The sequence below is a fragment of the Strix aluco genome, chromosome 6 (genome assembly GCF_031877795.1).
Source record: "Strix aluco isolate bStrAlu1 chromosome 6, bStrAlu1.hap1, whole genome shotgun sequence".
In the NCBI taxonomy this organism is placed as follows: domain Eukaryota; kingdom Metazoa; phylum Chordata; class Aves; order Strigiformes; family Strigidae; genus Strix; species Strix aluco.
In genome coordinates this window covers 43,534,785-43,553,650 of record NC_133936.1, presented here as the reverse complement: position 1 = coordinate 43,553,650, position 18,866 = coordinate 43,534,785, and the positions used below count along the sequence as shown (strand labels likewise).

The 18,866-nt window shown below is 42.4% G+C and overlaps 1 protein-coding gene and 1 long non-coding RNA gene across 2 annotated transcripts in view; both read left to right on the top strand.

The window, feature by feature from the left end:
* NDUFA10 (NADH:ubiquinone oxidoreductase subunit A10) overlaps positions 1-18,866 on the top strand; it is a 44,722-nt gene that overhangs the window by 13,841 nt on the left and 12,015 nt on the right. The window contains exons 8-9 of the mRNA XM_074829854.1: positions 7,838-7,923; positions 16,155-16,263. Of these exons, the coding sequence (XP_074685955.1) occupies positions 7,838-7,923; positions 16,155-16,263 (195 nt within the window). The remainder of the gene's footprint in view (positions 1-7,837; positions 7,924-16,154; positions 16,264-18,866) is intronic.
* On the top strand, positions 1,538-4,997 carry LOC141925490 (uncharacterized). Its single transcript, XR_012623878.1, has 2 exons — positions 1,538-2,713; positions 3,325-4,997. It is a non-coding gene; the product is annotated as an uncharacterized LOC141925490 (long non-coding RNA).

Genomic DNA, 18,866 nt, shown 5'->3' with positions numbered 1-18,866 from the left:
GACTAATAATTTTTTTAGTGTCTTCTGTCTGATGTAATTTATGCCAGATTTGGTTGGTTTTTCCAAGCAAATCCTCTGAGGGAGGTGGAAACAGCATTTTCTGCGCCCCTGCTGGGCTGAGCAGTGTTTGGCTGTTCAGTCAGCATCCCTGTTTGAAGTGGCTGGTGGGATGGGCAAGGCTCTGCATAACTCAGTTTGAGAACTAATGACATTAATGTAAAGGTAAGTCACCCCCAGCATTCAGCTGAGACTGTCTACAAATATAAGGTCTGTCTCTTGGCTTTTGCCATTGTGCAGCTTCTTGTGATCCAGGTTGGTGCACAGGTTCCTATGTGATAAAATACCTGTTGTTTTCTAAAAGCTAGTCATTATTTGGTTATAGCAAACAGCTGGATAACCAGAGCTGTTATAAGTGTCATAACCCTGGATTATTCATCTGTATGAGCTAACAAGTGGTATCTAAACTTCATTTTTTTTTCTCCAGATGGTTTTGCCAGACATGTTAGAGCTGGACCAAGCCAGATAAATTGCCTTCTCATTGCTAGAAATAAGTAATCTCTTATGTGACAGGATTAACATGAGATCACTGCTTCCTCCTACTCGACTGTGTTATTTTTTGGAGTAGGTGTAATATATTTGCTTTACTTCAACAAACATTCTTGCTCATGGAGGGTTACTAGTGGGATAACGGGAGCCTCCTTCTTCCCCATTGTTAACTTTTCTCTGTAGCTGCTGTCTCCTGCCGAAAAGAGCAACAAGCTTTCTGGAATTCTGGACAGGTTTGTAGTGGGCCCGTTTCAGTCCTAGGGATGAAAGTTACATGGTGAATCCCTCAAAGCTCACTTGAATTTTGTAGTAGCAATAAGGATCTCAGCTGCACTAAAAATATCTTTTCAGATGTCTTGCTGATTTTAATGTTTTCATCCTGTGTATTTCTTGTTTGAAAGCTCTGATAATCCTTCCAGAGTCCACTTAATGCTCTTCTTTGTTAGAAGGGAAAAGAAATATGAGGCTGGTTATATTGCTTTTGGCTTTAGGAAATAGGTCCAGACCTTTACACAGCAGTATGTGATTAATCTCTAAATCAGCTGGGGACAGAGAAGGGGCAGGGTGATTACTTTGAGATGGAAAACTCACTAGTTTGGTGAAGGGGAGAAGTTTGGGAAAGCATAACAGGCAGATGCGAAAGGAAAACAACATTCATTTCAGTATACCAGCACCTGTCCACCCACTCAGCCATCTTACTGTAGAGGTTTCTGTGTGGTTTTGTGGGAGCACTTCCATCTTGCCATGGGACATGTCTTAAAGCCTTTCCTAGCTAAGCTTCCAAGTTAATCCTTAGCTAAAGATCCTTAAGCCCAACATTGCCATTCATAGCAAGGGAGGTTTCTGCCTACTACTGCCTTTGTGGAGTTCTTTACAGAATCACAGAATCACCTCGGTTGGAAAAGACCTTGAAGATCCTCCAGTCCAACCATTAACCTCACCCTGACCGTTCCCAACTCCACCAGATCCCTCAGCGCTGGGTCAACCCGACTCTTCAACCCCTCCAGGGATGGGGACTCCCCCCCTGCCCTGGGCAGCCCATTCCAACGCCCAACAACCCCTTCTGCAAAGAAATACTTCCTAAGAGCCAGTCTGACCCTGCCCTGGCGCAGCTTGAGGCCATTCCCTCTTGTCCTTGCACTTGTTCCTTGGCTCAAGAGACTCATCCCCCCTCTCTGCACCCTCCTTTCAGGGAGTTGTAGAGGATGATGAGGTCTCCCCTCAGACTAAACCCCCCCAGTTCCCTCAGCCGCTCCCCATCAGACCTGTGCTCCAGACCCTGCACCAGCTCCGTTGCCCTTCTCTGGACACGCTCGAGTCATTTAATGTCCTTTTTGTAGTGAGGGGCCCAAAACTGAACCCAGTCATCAAGGTGCAGCCTTAAAAAGAGAAAAAAAACACATTTGAGCATTTCTAAGTCTTGCAGGATACAGCCTGTTACTGCTGTGCTCACTTGCTGGTGGACTGGGTTTCACTGGGATCAAGTTAATTTTCTTTGCAAGAGCCCATATGGTGCTGTGCTTTAGATCTGACCAAAACGGTGTTGATAATGCACCAGTATTTCAGCTATTGCTGAGCAGTGCTTTCACAGCATCAAGGCCATCTCCATTTCTCACTGTGCCCCCTGCGATAAGGCAGAGACTATGCAGAGGTTTGGGAGGTGACACAGCTGGAACACCTGACCTGGACTGACCAAGGGGATGGTCCACACCATGGTTAGCAGTAAAACTGGGGGAAGATTTTTTCCAAACTAGCGGTTGCTAAGAGCAATCCTGGGAGCAAGGGGCTGGAAAATCTCCTGGGTCTTTGAGCTTGGTTCCTGCTGTTGGAGTTGATGAATCTGTTTCAGTTGAAGTCTGCAGTAAACTCTCCTCTCTTAAGCCTGACTTGGTTTGGAGGAATGAAGTGCGGATTTTAGTTGGCCTTGTACATTACAATAGCCTCCACCTAATATCCTCATGTTCCCATGCAAGACCTTTGTGAAGCAGAAAATATTGATAAAGACTTTCCTGGTCCTAAAAAAGTAATCCCAATTAACTGCATTGCTGTGCATTTCTAGGCCTTTTAGTTCCCCGTATGAGACTATGGTTGTGTGCCACATTTTGGGTCTTGCCTTGTGGCTGGATTTCTGGACACTCATGCACTGAGTAATAGGTAGACTTGTGTGGTGGTTTGACCTTGGCTAAATGCCAGGTGCCCACCAAGTCGCTCTATCACTTCCCCCCCTTTCCCCTTTTTTTCTCAATAGGGCAAAGAAGGGAAAGAAAATAAGACAGGAAAACAAAACAACCCTTGTGGGTAAAACAACAGCAGTTTTAATATAAGCAAAGCGAAGCAAAGGTCTGCGCGCGGAAGCAAAAAAAAGAAAACAGATTTATTCTCTACTTCCCATGAACAGGCGACGTCGGGCCTTCTCAGGAAGCAGGGCTCCAATACACGTAGTGGTTGCCTCGGAGGACCAAGGGTGACCCCACCCCCTTCCTCCTTTCTCCCAGCTTTATACTGAGCAGACGTCAGATGGTCTGGAATATCCCTTTGGTCAGTTCGGGTCAGCTGTCCTGGTTGTGTCCCCTCCCAAGATCTTGCCCACCCTGTCCCACTGTGATGGGGGGAAATGTCAGAAAGAGCCTTGGTGCTGTGTAAGCACTACTCAGCAGTAGCCACACCACCAGTGTGCTATCAACACCCTGCCAGCTCCCAACATAAAACACAGCACCGTGAGGGCTGCTACAGGGGAAAACCAATTCCGGCTCAGCCAGACCCGATACAACTTGTGAGGCAGTTTGAGTTTATACCCACAAAAAGGGCTGGTGGCTTCAGTGTGACAGCAGCTAAATAGAAGTTCGCTGTGAAGTCACACTTCAGGGAGTCTACTGCTTGCATTTGGAGTACTGCAAAAATTTCTGAACTCTCTGAAAATTAGGTATTTTTGGAAACTTCAAAAAAACCAAAGGCCTTTCCTTTTGTTCTGAAATCAACTGTATTTATGCAGATAGCTACCTGCAACCTTTACCAGCTGACAATTCTGACATGGATCCTTCTGAATCATTTTCAGGAAGGGGAAAAATGATTGAAGAGGGTAAAGCTTCACATTTTGTCTTAGTTCTGAAATTACTGTTTTCAAAGAGCTCTTGAATCTCTGAGGTTTCAGTCTTGTGAGTACCCCTGTGAAAAATCGAGAGCACAGCCTCATTGTTCTCATGTGCATAAAAATGAATGTATTACTTTAGTGCTAGCAGGGTAGGGGTGCCCTTGAGTCTGTGGTAGACAAGGCACATAGCAGCTGGAAGGCGCTCCTTCTCACAGTTCACACACGTGCAGCCACAATGAAGATTCAGCTTTGCAGTGAGAAGCATCCCTGTTTTTATGATAAGAAATAATGGCTTAGAGGTGGCAAGAAGGATCAGCATCCCAGGAATAATATGTTCTGTCATGTTTTTAGACTTTTTTTTTGTTGAGGAACAGAAATAGTGAAATGGGAAGAAGCCGAAATGAACAAAAAACTGAGGTCAGGGTATGAATGAGAATACTGAACAATTATAGTTAATTTTTTCCAGGTAATGTAAAAGAAAGGATAAGATTTGAGAACCATGGAGTTTCAAGAAGGTAGCTGTGGATGTTTGGTAGAAGAAATAAGTGAAAGTTGATGTGGGGGTTTACTGCTTGTTTTCTCCCCTTCTCTCTGAGCACATCTTGAAGTGGTCAGAATAAAACAGTTTGTTTCCTCCCTAGATTTTTTTTTTGGTAGTAAAAGCCATTGCTAGAGATTTTATTTTAATCCTTTAAATCAGGGTTTAAAGTCACTCTAAAGCTCTTATTGCTCAAGTAGAGAGTCTACCAAGCTCAGCAATCTTGTGTCATCAGTATGCACTGATGTAGTTCTTAATTTGGTTGGACAAATCTGGACTAGAGGAAGGATTATTATTTTGAAGTCAAAGTACAAGATGGTACCATTTTCCTTGTTAGATGTTAGCTATAGACATTGGTTCTTTTTCCATGCAAAAAATAAAGTTGTTTTTTTCCTTTCTGCTCAGATTCAGTTTACCTTTGGAATGAAATAGTTGGAATGTGGAAATAAGTGTTGGGAGGAGGGATTTGGCTTTGATTTGTTTGTTTACACAGGTGTATCCTGTTGATAGATAGCAATGTTTAACTGTTAGCTAGCTTCAATCTACAAATTATTTGCTATGTGATTTGGGAGCTTAATTTTTTTTTTTATGACTTTATAGTTTAATGGCTTTTGATTTGCTCATAGCAGACATACACAACTTAGAAATGCCTTTTGTTTCTGAAGTGTTTTTTAAAAAGATCAGTCAGGATTTCATATTGTAAATATTGTAAACATTGGTTGTAGTGGCTGAAGGAGTAGTAAGTGCTGAAATGAGCTTTGTTAGTGTGTTTCAGACTGCTTTGTACACCAGGATAAAACTGGGAATAAAAAGTTAACTATCCTTGTTTAAATTTTTTTTTTAAAGCCCTGAATATTAAAAAAGAGGTGGGGGTAGAAAGGAAATAACTTAAAAACTTAACCAAAATGGTTTCAATTCCTCTGTGCTTATGGGTAGTGTTTTGTATTTATGTATTAGTTTTATTCAGTGTCCCATCTTGCCTAAACTGGAGAACAGTGAAGATGGGAGGCTGCTGACAGACCAGCTTTGGGCTGTGTCCTTTGCCAGTGCAGAAGTGAAATGCTCCAGAGCTAGCCTGCACGGATTTTTCAGTTGTAGGTGCTGTATGTGGGCTGAGCTCCTTTCTGCAAGCTGTGGGCTGAACTCCGAAGGGTTGTAGCCTGCGTTGCTCCTTGTGTCCATCTCTTGCTTAAAGAAACAACCTGCGAGGAAGGAGTTTGGGGAGAAGTCAGTGGACAGAGCAGCCTATCGGGGTTTGGTGTTTTTGTCCCCATAAACTTTAAATTTTGTCCCCATGATATAAGAACAGTGTCTGCTGCCTGCTACCCCCCCAGCACTTCCAACAGCAGCACTCACCAGATCACTGGGAAACAAGCTTAGAAACTGTAAGCTGTTCATATTGGCTTAGTTGCAAAGATTACAGAAAGGGGTCTCATTATTGAAACGTTTTTTTTTTTTTTCTAAATCCTGTCTTGCTCTGCAATATATTAAGACCTGATCTCTCCTGGACATTATTACAAGTTGTGCTGCAATCAGGTTTAAATCATTCATTTGCTGCTAATTCCCAGGGAGAGCCAGGGCATTCCTCATAAATTAAGAAGTTCTACCCTGGTTGGGAGGCCGATACAATTGTTAACGAGCTGCTGGGAGAGATATTTTCTGATATGATAATAAGAGTGTGCAAAACTAATTTGGATCTAGATTTCTTTTTCCCTGCAACATATTCGGAGCCCTGTTGGTAGCAACTCTATTATTAGTCCTGTCATCAGCTGTAGCGGGGAGTTTCCAAGGCTTTGCCATGGAGTAGAGAAGTGATTGCTTTTGCATAGCTCATGGGAAGTATGGTCGAGGTTCAGCTTTTAAATTAAATAGTGGATATTTGAACTAACTTACACCTTTCTTTCTCTTTACATCTTTGAATGCTTATCTTGAGGAGTTATGTTACCACAGTTTGGTAGGAAGAAGCAGTTTCTAAATACAATTTTGAAAACTCTTCTAAATCTATGTGGTGCAGTTTAGTGTTTTTTGAGGACTGTTTGTAGTGTTTTTTGATGGAAAAATGTTTATTTTTCCATCAACAGGTGGATTTGTTGTTGGCTTTTTTCTTTATGTGAAAAGTAGGTTTCCTCAGCTCTCAGCTACAGTATCTGGCTTGCCTACTTTGCCTCTTTGTAAGAGGTAAAGAATGGTTAAAGAGCATGTCAACTTGTTTGAAGTTTTAAATATGCTTTGGTGGTGTCATGTCAACCTTATTTAAGTCTTTATCAGTGAAATTAGTCTTTAAGAAATATAAAAGCCTCAAGGAAAAGGATCATGCAGTTACACCTCTAAGCCATTATTTCTTACCATAAAAACATAATACTGGTAATAGTGTGGACCTTTATAGTCAAAGCTACTTTGTTGCCTTTTAAGTGGTAATAGATGGAATTTAGTGTTTGCTGTGATTGCAGGGAATAATTTTAGTAGATTTAATGTACAGTAAAGAATAGAAGCATTTTTCACTTATTATTCTATCACTCACTTTATTAGTGGCATCTGCTTACTTGTCAATAGATTGATAACATGTCATCAGGATTTCAGTCCTGACCTCATAGTTTTATCCTTTCCTCCTGGAAGAGGTCTCTGAAAAGTGATGTTTGGCACTGTAACAATCCACTCCTTCCCAAGTTGCTTCAGGGTACTATCTCCACCTCATGATGCACCTTAAGCGCGTCCTCCCAACCCTGGTTTGGGTTTCCTTTAGATCTGGTCAGTCGTGTGTGATAACCTCGGGCTTGTGTTAAGCAATTACTCAGTAGACCAGCAAAGATCTGTTTTCTGGTGGAGCCAGGTTGTAAATGAAGCTCGAATATGGGATTGATAAGTTTGGGCATGCTGAAGGGGAATGATTTGCTGAGCTGGTGTTATTTGAATGGTTCGGGGTGCTGAGCTGTGAGTTTTACCTGTCCTTTCTGCTCAGGGTACGTGCATGCATGGGTAGGTCCTGATGACCAATGAAATCCTGGGCCTTTGGACTTCTGTCAGTATGGCTACTTCAAGTGTGTTTGAGTTTTCCAGCCTGAAACATGCCTCTGTTTCTGTGATGTGAACCACGCACAGCAACACTGAGAGGCAACTGCCACAATTGCTCCTCAGCCCCTCTCAGTTAGTATGCCACTGAGCCTTTTTGAAAACAAAACAAGCTTCCTATGTAACATGATGGGTTTTGTTTTCAACAAACAGGAGTTAAATTTAGACTTACTTCCATTTCCTCCTTTAGAGGTGGGGTTGTACCTTCTTTGCTTGCTTTCAGCCCCAATGGCTGGTTAAGGAAGAGTGTCTTGGATAAGGTAAGAATTTGGAAACAAGACACATCTCAGCCAATTTATTCCCTGCCATTCTCTGCTCACCAAGGCTGAAAGCACCAGGAACTTTAGAGCTGGCCCCCATGTGTCTGCCCAGTGCTTATGGCAGGGACACAATCTCCACAAATATGACTCGGAGATGATATGTTTGCTCTAAACATTTGCACTGTTAATACAGCATTAGCAGTGCTGCCTTTTTGCTGGGTGACTTGTTTAATAATATATTTTGGTTATTTCATTATTTGGGAGGCGTGTTCATTGATTTTGGGTGTTCTGATCAGACCACCTCTTAGTATGATTTTTATCTTCTGATTCCAGGTAATCGAAGACATTGAGTACCTGAAGTTTGACAAGGGGCCGTGGCTGGAGCAGGATGATGTTTCTTACCATCATTTGAGACTTTAGTAAGTATGATGACTTCCAGTACCTGAACATTACTTAGCATCAGATCTCAGGGAAAATCTCTAAAGCCTTGAGTTTTAAAGGTATGTTTATATCTGCACTCTGACTTCTTCTTGTCAGAAGTCAGCAGTGAGAGCAGACTTTTGTAATGGTGCTTGGCACTGTAATATGGTGTGGCATTTTGCTGCTGCTGCTAATTGTGTAGATGAGAGACTCCAGACGAATAAAGCCCATTCCATTAATGAAGCACAATAACTCTCTAGGCAGTTCCTAAGTGCTATGACCCTTAGAAAGGTATTTGTGTGAGCACTTCTGTTCCTGGGTGATCACAGAAAAGCATTTCATTTTAAAATGGAGCATTTATGCAGTTGATGTGGTAGTTTCTCTGCTGCCCTGGCAGCATGGCATCCTTCAACAAAGCTTGTTGACAGAGCAACCTTGTAGCAAGTTTTATATGTGGTGCTGTTTAGATTGTCAGTGTTTAGAGTGTTTTTTCTAAAACTAGACTACTTTCTTAAGGTGTCTGCTTTCAAACATCTTTCTGGCAGTCAAGAAGCTGGCTGGACACAGTATAGGGGGTAAAAAGGAATCGGGCAAATTTGAGTGACTGCTCAGTAAGTCAATTTTTCCTCCTTTCCCCTGACTCCCAGTAAGTAATCCTAAACAGAAGTTGATCCTAATTTATGGAATGAAGTATTGCAGTTTTGGTGTTTGTTGTCTGTAATAAGGGGGAGGATTGTAGAGTACAGAAGTTTAAGGGTGTTTTTTTGTTGTGGATTTTTTTTGTTAAAAGATCCTTGTCTGTCTAGTTGGATATGAAGAGATCAAACTCAGATAGTGCAAAGTGCCTTGCTGGAATAGAATCAGATTTGATTATAATAATTCTTTGCAAGTACTCCATGATCATCTGTCCTTCAGTTCAGCTGTGGCGTGCTACTGGTGGGGCTTCATATGTCCCCAGAGCAATGCAGGAAAGAGGTAGCCCTCCAAACTCCAAAAGGTGTTGAACTAAACCATTGATGTGTATGTAAAGTAGTGAGATCAGTTTTATCCATGTGTCACAGATGAAGCATCAGGAGTGCCCCTCTCAAGTCATGGTGATGAACAAAATGTTCCCTGGATAACCCCGTAGAAAGAATATATCTATGCTTGTAAGACTCTTGATAGAGTTAACCTTGTAGTGAAGTGAGACAGGCTTCCCATTTTGTTAGAACTTCATCTTCAGACTGAATGTGCAGGTAGCAAGTGCAGAATAGTTATTACATTTTTAAAACAAAATTTAAGAATTAATTATTTTCCTATTAGTTTCTGGTTATCTCACAGGTTAATAGAAACACAGGGATTTTTTTTTCAATTGAGTATCTGCCTCTGAATTTCTGTCTCTATTGTGACAGGCATTGGAGTAGTAAGTTAAACTTCTTTGCAGGTTTCTGAGATTCTTTACCTTTTACTGTGCTGTTACTTCAGATGCCTCCTAAAATTAGAAATGATGTTCCTTTTCTATGGCACTTTTATTGTGAACGGGGTGAAGATAGATGAAGAGCATGAAGATGAAGATAGATGAAGACAGAAGAGCAGTGTTGGGTGGTGTCTGAGAGAAACAAGTCATGATAAATATCAAAGAGGCTTCTTCACGTAGTAATTAAAGGACAGCATCTGGTGACTTAGACCCTGCAAAACTATCAATCAGATTTCCTTTGAAAGCAAAAATACAGCTAAGTTGCTTGTTTTCCTATAGCTTCACACTAGTATAGGTATTAAGAAAGGATTATTAACTGTGGAGTGTAGGAGGGAGTTAAAGGAAAGCATATAATTAAAGAGCAGTGTATTAAGATACTGTATGAAAATTCTATTTTGCTGCTGTAGAAGGGAATAAATTGCATTAAGGACTCAATTTTTCATTGAACCCTGCGGGAAGGTGAGAGGGTCTCCTGTACAAGGCTCTTATCATTGTAGATAATGCAGAATTATTTCTCCTCTTGGCACTGTGTGGCTGCTTTTAATATCTAGCACTGCAACAGACTGCTCATTTAAATGTTTATAGTTTGACTTTTGCTGTTTCCCTGTGCCTTCAGAATAGCATTGTCAAGATAGAATTTGTATTTGGACATCCGATCAACGTGCTTGGTGTTTGCTCTGAATCTTCGTTTGGTGCTGGGTATTAGGGCATTGATCACATGTGTAGCAACAGTTCCTGTGTCAATTTTGTGCTCATACCTTGCTCAGCTGAATGAGAAAATTGTGGGAAATGTGTTGGGCGCCTGGGAAGAGCAGCTTTATAACTTTTTATAAAAATGTGTAGGTTTGGATGCAATCTTTCCTGATGTTAACTCCAGAAGTGCAGGACAGACATGAGTCTCCCATCACAGCTTGCACAAATACCACTCATGAAAACATGTCAGGCGTGGTGCCAGACAGAGGACAAATGTGTAATGACTGAACAAAAGCTGCAGGGAGTTTAAGGGTCGTTTGGATGAGCTGTTGGGGGCTATGGTGTAGGGGAGAACTTTGTAGAGTAGGGCTGATGGTTGGACTTGATGATTCCAAGGGTCTTTTCCAACCTGAAGGACTCTGTGATTCTGAGTCTGCTGCATGTCTTCAGGGTTGGAATTGCATCCCAGAGCATCAAACGCCAAACTCAGGTGCTAGTTCATGAACGTTAAAGCTGATGCTTTCCTCACTTTTGCCAGTGCCCAAGTAGAAGAGAGCTTGTGGTACCCAGCTTTCTGCAGATTTGCAGGTGTCCCATGCCTACATTAATTTTTCCTTTTGAAGAGAGTTTTTTAGCACGTTCCTGATGGGCTGCCTGTTCCATATGCTGGCGCATGCTGCCCTCTCGTGGATGTTTGTGGAAGGCTGCAGCAGGTATTTGTATATTTTTCCATCTGCAATTGCTTCCTTTGCTGACCTCCCAGCATTGCGCACAGCCCAGTCGTTCTGCTTGGGCTCTTTCAGATCTGATGCTGTCAGAGGGGCAGCATGCTCTGGGTGCCACAGAGGGTGTTGTGGTTGTAATCCCACTCTGGTGCTGGTTTGGCTGTTGGCAGTTTTACCTTTTCCACCTTCAGCTTGTAGCAGCATGTCTGGGGGAAGGGGATTGATGGGCAGGGGTGAGGATAACTTTTTCATTGCGTGTATATAGGGTCTAATGCACAGAAACCCCAGCAGGGCCTCTGACAACTTTGGTAATGCAAATAAGCAAGCTAATCAAACAAGTGAGCCACACCCATATAAAACCAGTTGCATAATGATACCTTTTATCTCTCCGCGTTGCCCTTGAGTACTCTCTCCCTTGCCCTAATAGAGTAATGTGGTTGTGGAACTGAGGCATGTCTTGGTAAAAGGTTAAAAATTTATATATTTGTGTATGTAAGCTGGAGGGATCTCCCAGGGGATGCTCTTCCTATCTTTCCTTCCTCTCCAAGTGCTGAGTCCAATAGAAACCATTCTGCAGGCTTTTTGAAATGTCTCAAGGAGTTCTTCTGTTGCCGCTGCACTGTCTCAAGCATGTTTTTATCTGTGCCCTTCCCTGTGAACTTGTGTGTCTGTCTACATGCATTGCAAAATAAAGAATGTTTTGGAATGAAGAGCTGTAGTTTGTGTAATGTTGCCTGTGTTACTTTACCAGCTGGTGGGGGGAGCTTACTGCATTTGACTTGTTTCATCAGACAGGCTCGTGGTTAAATCTGTTGCATCCCTGCAGCTCCTTCAGGATTTACTATAGAAGAACATATTTTGCATGGGCAAATTTTTTTTTTTAAGCCACCACTAATTTAATTAAAAAAAGATAGGTATTGGCATTTGTTTTATCTTGATGAAAAGAGGATCTGTTTCCATTTGGAAACAATCTAGCCATGAAATAGCTTGCCACTCTCATCTGTTCAATTTTGTTCATTAACAACTATTAGTGTGCCCCAAACACTGTGTAGTAAATCCTCCCGGTATTGTATTTGGCGGGACATCAGACACACTTTGAGGTTGTTACTGAAGAACCTTGTATGTGCAGTAACTACTAATTTCTAAGCTCTCTTCACAGTTGTTTAGCTTCTTGGAGCTCTACCCCAGAGCTTGGCTTCTATTTCCTTTCTGTATGTTTTGCTCTGGTTAATGAAAGGTTGCAGCAAGGAAGCATGGAAGGGAATGAGGGAGAGCAACCTGTCAACTCTGTTTCACAGTGTAATCCAGCATGCTTAGCAAAGGGAAGAAATCTCCATGTTTGAATGCCTGTCTTGTCTGATTTCAAATAGCAGGGCTAGAAGTGCTTGCAGGAGGTGTATTAGAAGTGTTTTTGAAACTTTGTCATGGAGTCTCCAAAATCTCATAAACCATTCATCGTAAAACTTCTGGTACTATTAAAAACTGCTTCCGTTAGCACCTTCTTTCTTGCTTCAACTGAAACAGTTCTTTGTAATTTCCTCTTTGCAAGGGTTGTTTTAGAGATTTGAAGAGCTGTTGTTGCACCTTCTCACCTTCTCTTGCAGACCTGCTTTTTGAGGAAAGTTGTTTTCTTTCTTGGCGTTCATGGTTAGTGCTTGTTGCTCACCAAGGGAGTGGCTGTGGTTTACCTTGGGCATGGCATACATGTTCTGCCTAACCAAACGGTGAGTCTGAGTCCCTTTGGCAGAAGGAGATCTGTATGTCATCGCCCTGCCTTTACGAAGTTCTGGAGAAAATGGGGAAGGAAGAAATGACAGGCAGGGAAAGACATGTGTGGGACACACAGCCCGTGTCTGTCCTGTGTGCCTGCTGAATGAGCGCAGGAGCAGAGGAGGTCAGTATGGTAAGAGTTGGATGCAGGAGCCATCTCTCCTACCCAGCTCTATGCACCTGTGGCATGAGTCAGGAGCATTTCTCCTTTCCCCTGCTCTCACAAGCACGGACAAAATCACGAGCATATCGCACGCTGGCTCACTGGCACGTGTTATACCCTACTCATGGGAGGCAGGGGTTGAGGAGCCCTGGCCAAGGTGGTAAGGGTGTGAATAGCAGAGGAATGAATGCCACCCACTCGCTCAGATTCAAACCTGAAATGCAATAACCAGTTGATAAGCTGGTTTCAAGGTGTGTGAGAAAATTTTCTGTTTTCCAGTGGGATCTACCTGCTATTTCTCAACTTGCTTTCATGTATAAGCACAGAATTGAACTCGATATGCTTTTGTGTTGCTGGCTCTAAGCTTCTTAAACCAGTGAATGCTTTTAGGTAGGAAGTGGGGTTTTCTAATACTGTGTATTGTCACTTCAGTTTTTGTGACTATGCCAATATCAGTTGTTGAGAAATCATGACTCAGGCTATGTAATCTGGGTTTTTTGTTTGGTTGACTGTTTTCTGTTTTTTTTTTTTTTTCTCCAGTCTACTTCCTTTACCCTCCCTTGCACCTTTAGCACATACATTCATAAGACTTACTAATGTTCATTGTGGTAGGCAATCTTGGGACTTTGTTTTACACACAGATGGGGAAAAAAAGTGAAGTTACACGTGTGTCATCAGGTTTCTACAGGTTCCCTGAAAAATTTGTGTATCCTTGCTGTAAGCTGCCTGTGAGGGAAACAGGACTTCCTCCTCTGAAAAGAGACAGGAATGTGTCAGTCCTGATTGCTCAGTACTTGCTCGTGCATGTCATGCTGGACATAGTGTGTGAAGTAGGTATGTAATAGGTGCTTTTGGAGAAGAAATGAGCTACCCGTTGCTGTACTATACTTACAAGTGTGTTTCCTGTGTAGCAGTGGGAAGAACCCTAGCTAATAGGATTATGGCCAGTTGCAATGATGATGAGCTAAAATCTAATGTTCCTACAGTATTAGGACCATGCTATCACTTACGTGCTCTCAGTTAAGTCTGAAATTTCACATAACCTTATGGGTAGGTAAAGCATGCTCTGAGAAGCTATGCTACTGCACGATGAGAGCTGCTTCAAGAAAATATGGGTAAGTGCCAGAAAATAATAAATAGTGATAATGTTGTGCTGGGGGAAAGAGAAAACTAAAGCAACATAAAAGGTGCCTTTAAATGCTTCCTGCTGAGCAGTGAATTAGTTCTGGCAAGCGAATGTGGTTTTGTGGTTAAAGACATTGTTGTGGCAGGTGTCTGGGTGGTGCTTTTAGTTAGCGTTCAAAGCTATTTCTTAAGGTACAGAGCAGAGCTGAACCTGGAGAAGCCATCTTTGGTACCATTAGGTTTGCATTTTCTTGTTGTGCAGTGGTTTCTTTGGAGGCAGTGGTTGTGAGAGCAAGGAAGTTTTAAAAGCAGCAGGTTTTCAATCTTGACCATTAACTAAAATAAACTGGGCCTGGGCATTGTCCTCTACAGTTGTCATTTGGCTAAGATTCTTGAAGGAATGGATTAACTGTAGACTGATTGACTACTAGACTCAGTTATTCTTCATATATGCCTGGGCAAATTTTATCTTTCTCCTACAGACTTGTAAGGTCCAGAACATCTGCTGCTACTTGGCAGAGAGCATACTCTCCCCTTTCTGTGGGAAGAAGAGATGGAGATGCTTATTCACTGATAGATGAGTGGACCTTCCACAGCCTGTGCTGTGAAGTCTGAGCTCAGCAAGGTCTTTAAGTATTGCCCTGTACATGGTCCTGTTCAGATCAAAACTCTTAGCTTGCTGTCTTGACCACTGCTCATCTCTGATCTCTGCACAATGAAAATGCAGATTAAAGCTCATAGTGTTGGTACTGATTACAAGTGTGGTTACAGGATGGACTGCATTTAAGTGTTGAAGAGCTGATACTTAAAGGGCTGACTTTGGAAGGGGTCTGTTTGTTTTAGTTCCAGGTTAATTAGCAGTGGGTATCCGAGCTGATTTCTTCTCAGCAGAAACCCAAGAGAGGAGACTTAACAGGTGCAAAGGTGTTTTTCCTGAAGTATGCTGGGATTCAGAAATAAAACCGGTTGCATCATCAGACCGTTTTGGGCAAACTTCTCTATCCCAGCTCGGTTATTCCAAGCTCTCCTGGAGTGGGAAGGCTGGGAGTGGCCACAGGAGGGCCAGTGCTAGCATGTCGTGGAAAGAGCTCTTGCTGTGTTGGTTGGGAGACAAAGGAGGGCTCATTTTCCCGGCTTCCAGAATGTGAAATACACATTTAGTGTATGTAAAGATAGATAATGTAGTATTTTATAGGAAGCATCACTGGTGTTCATCCTGGCCTTGTAAAAGGGCATTTATCCTCACTTTCTTCCATCTCAACTTTTATTAGATTATTGTATTTCCTTACTAATTTGTCTGTAGTAGGATAATTTACAGTGTGCATATCAGGATATATTAGCAGACTAGTTTACTTGTTGAAACTGTAGTGCTGTGAGGTAAGGTCCCAAAATTTGTGATTTAGGGGAAAAAAAGTAATTGCTTAAAGATGATTAACTTTGCTTTGAGGGCATGTGCTTTGTGTGTATGCAAAACTTTGTAAAGAAATGCAATTCCCTGAAAACAACACAATTTGCAGAGTTTCAAGTGTTGCATTCAGAATTTGGTTGCTGTTGACTGCAAGTGGATGTGTTTTTCCCCAAATACGTGTAGGTGGCACTGTTGGTCTGTGTATAATACCGGTATGGAGAAGGTAGCTTTCTAGCAGTTTCTCAGACATTTTAAATTTGGGGTATTTGCACTGTGCAGCATTGGATTTTGGTGGATCCTAGTATCTGTCTTTGCAGGTGCTGCAGCGTGCTTCCCCTGGTTCCTCCCAGGCAGGATGCTAGAGGCACTGTCTGCTTCCAAACCCTGCGATTGCCTTGGTGTCAATCCATTTAGGATGGGAATTTGGGGAAGAGCACCACCTTACTTCAATCCTTGTGAGGGTTCATTTGTGAAAACGAACTGAACAGGAGGTGATTAAATGAAGTTGATATAGCAAGATAGTGTGTGGGACTCAAACCACTGGTTTTACCTTGCTTATACGGGAAGCGAAAAGCTAGTGATGCCTTATGGAGAAGGCTCCCAGGAATGACAGAGCGTCTCCAGGGAGGAAAAACCTGGGGGAGGGAGTGGAGAAGCAGGGAGAAGTTGGAGCAGAAGCAACTGGAGGCAAGGGTGAGGGGGGAAAAACACAGTAGCTGTGTGAAGAAAAGGCCTGTGTATTCATCATAACAGGAAAATAGCCAAAACCTGTGTAAGTATTGTTTAACAGAAAAGTAATTCTTTAATATTTGGTCAAATTCAGAATTGATGTTGCTGTCTTTGGGGCAGGATGTGGGCTAACTGCTTCTTTTCCTTTTCTTTCCCCTCAGTGTTCAGGACAAAAGTGGAGTGCTGGATCCTACATCCATCCCTCGCTTCATCCCAGAAATCACAATTGGAGGCACTGAATATGACAAAATCTATTATGACTATCGATCAGTAAGTAGCACTGGAAGGGGAGCAGTTGTATGATAGCCAGGCAGCTGTCCCCACCGAAGTGTAAGCGTGTTCGTAACTGTCCTGTGCACAGCCTGGGTGTCAATCTCATGTACAGGGATACACATTTCTAAGAGCACGTTCTGGATTTTGCCCATTTCCCCACCTTTTCTGAAATCTAGCTTCTCCGCAAGAAGAATAGTGAAGTAAATGATTTGTTTCGTAAGCTGATTTTCTTTCTTGATCTTTGGATGTGGACTAAAGGATAAGTGGTTTTCATTTGTTTTTGTTTCTCCTGCCCTGATTAGTCTCTGACCTCTGAAATCTAAAATAATCCTTTGAGTCAAACAAGAAAATTGGAAACCCATGGCGACTTCTATAAAGAAGACTGCTTATAAAACGCTGAGGGAGGGGGTGTTTTTTCTGGAGTAGGCTGAGGAGGTACGAATGTTACATTGCTTCTCAAAACTCTTGTTGCTTTAAATAGTGTGTTTCTGTACGTGGGCACACATCCAAAGCCTGTTGTGGCCCAGCGCTCTCTTACACCTCATGCAGGCTCCCACACAATGTTTTAATTAGCTGCTCGCCTTTCTGGTTCTGGAGACAACGGCTTCCAATTGACTTAGCACTTTGCCCTGTCGCTTATTGTTATTTAGCTGGCATGGGGTCCTCGCACACCATGTGGTCTTTTCCTGAGGCCCACGTATTGTGAATTCTCATTAGAGAAATTGTGGAACTGATTGACAATTAATATGGGTTAGACAAACTGAAGGTACAGGTGATGGTTTATTTTCAAGTTGTGTTGAAATCTTCATGGCTGTTGTTTTCAAGCAATCACTGAAGACAAAGGAAGGAAGGTCTATATAAATTGCTGTAAACCGTGATTCTCATAGTCAAAACACTATCATTTTTCTGGTTCTGTTAGTATACAGTGTCTTACTGAAATTCAAATTTCAGATACAGGTTTGTGGAATTGTTTGGAAACCCTGAGCTATCAATGTTTTCTTCTGCAATAGTCAGTTCAGAAGTCCCTGTGAATATTCAACATAATTTGTTCCTCCTCAGCTAACTATGTAGTGGAGAGGCTCCTGGATTCACGCTGTTCTGCCTTGTTTAAGATGTAGTCTTTCCAGCGTGTAAGAAGCGGCTAAAGGTTAAAGCAGCAGAAAGCATCTTGGTACTCCTTGAGGTTGTCCTCAAGGGTTTGAAAACAAGGGTGTCCTTGGGGTTTGAAAACTCCCTGGTCCACGTGAGAAATTCTTACGAGAATTGTGTGCTTCACATTTTTAAGTCCAAAACTTAGAGCTCAGACTAAGGATTTTTGGAGTCCTTCACTCCAAGAGACGTCTGTGCGTGTGCAGCACATATTTCAGAAGGATCTGCTGCATGACTTGTCGCCAGCATGCAACATCCATCTGTACTGACAGTGCCTTTCTTCCCGAAGATGATAGGGTTTTTTTGGCTGAAATGTCACTTTGCAGTGGAGCTGGGAATTATTGAGGCTGCCTGACACACAGCTAGATGTGACCTCGATGCTGTGTGCTGAGAACCAGGGGTAATACTTCTGAAAGCCTTTTTTCTCTGACTGTACAACAGCACATTCCTCTCTGTGCTGGCAAGAAACTGAGAATGCCCTGGCTCATCAAATAGCTGGCTTCCAGGAAAAATTGTGACTTGCCTTGCAGATGCAGCAAAGAGATGCTTAGGAGTAGAAATATGAATACCTGGGGAGGAGAGCTGGGCTCTTGGACTGGTCTGCCTGATGCCAGTTAGTTGACAGCAGAAGCTGAGCACTGTCAGTGCAAAAAAAACCACTGCCAAAATATAATCTCCCTTCTGCCGGCATGCTTTTAGGCCCTGATTCAGGAACGTACTGTGGAAAGTGATAATGTCATTTGGAATAAGGAGGAGTTGTACATTTCATGAAGCATTCTGTTAAATTCAGGCAATGCTAGCTGCTGTTTTTCTCTCTTCTGAATGCTTAGACACTTGTAATCCTTCTGGGATGAGGGGTGTCTATGGGGAAGGTGCACAATGCAGAAGATGCTGAGTTTTCCTACTTTCCGTAAGCTGCTGGAAGGGGCAGCAGAAAGCCATCCCCACCCACTGTTTTATGTTCTAAGAATTACGTTCTTCGCGTTGAAGCTTTGAAGATCTGTGTTTTTCCCTTCAACTTTGTTTAGCAAATGAAGATGTGAATTTCTTTGTAAGGCAAGGCTTATATTCAGAAGTAATACAGCATGAGACCAGCCAGTGCAGGCAGGAAAAGCAGACGAACTTCTAGACATACAAATCTTGACTGTGAGGTTGATGGGTCTAACGAGAGGGAAGCGTAAGGCCTTGCCTTGCCCATGTCTATGCAGGGATGGCTACAGCTGTGCTACCACTTTTGCATTTGAAGACAGAGAAAGATTTTAGGCTCACATGACTTGTAAGTAAAGACTTAATTATGGTATAATTACAGAACTTTAACTCTTCCTTGTGGGAAATATGTGCTTTTAAAGTTAGTGTAATGATGTTTACCACATAAATACAATGATTTGCGTAGGGGATTTTTTTCCTCGGCAGTCCTATAACTAGTCATAAATCCTTGATCATACCAATAG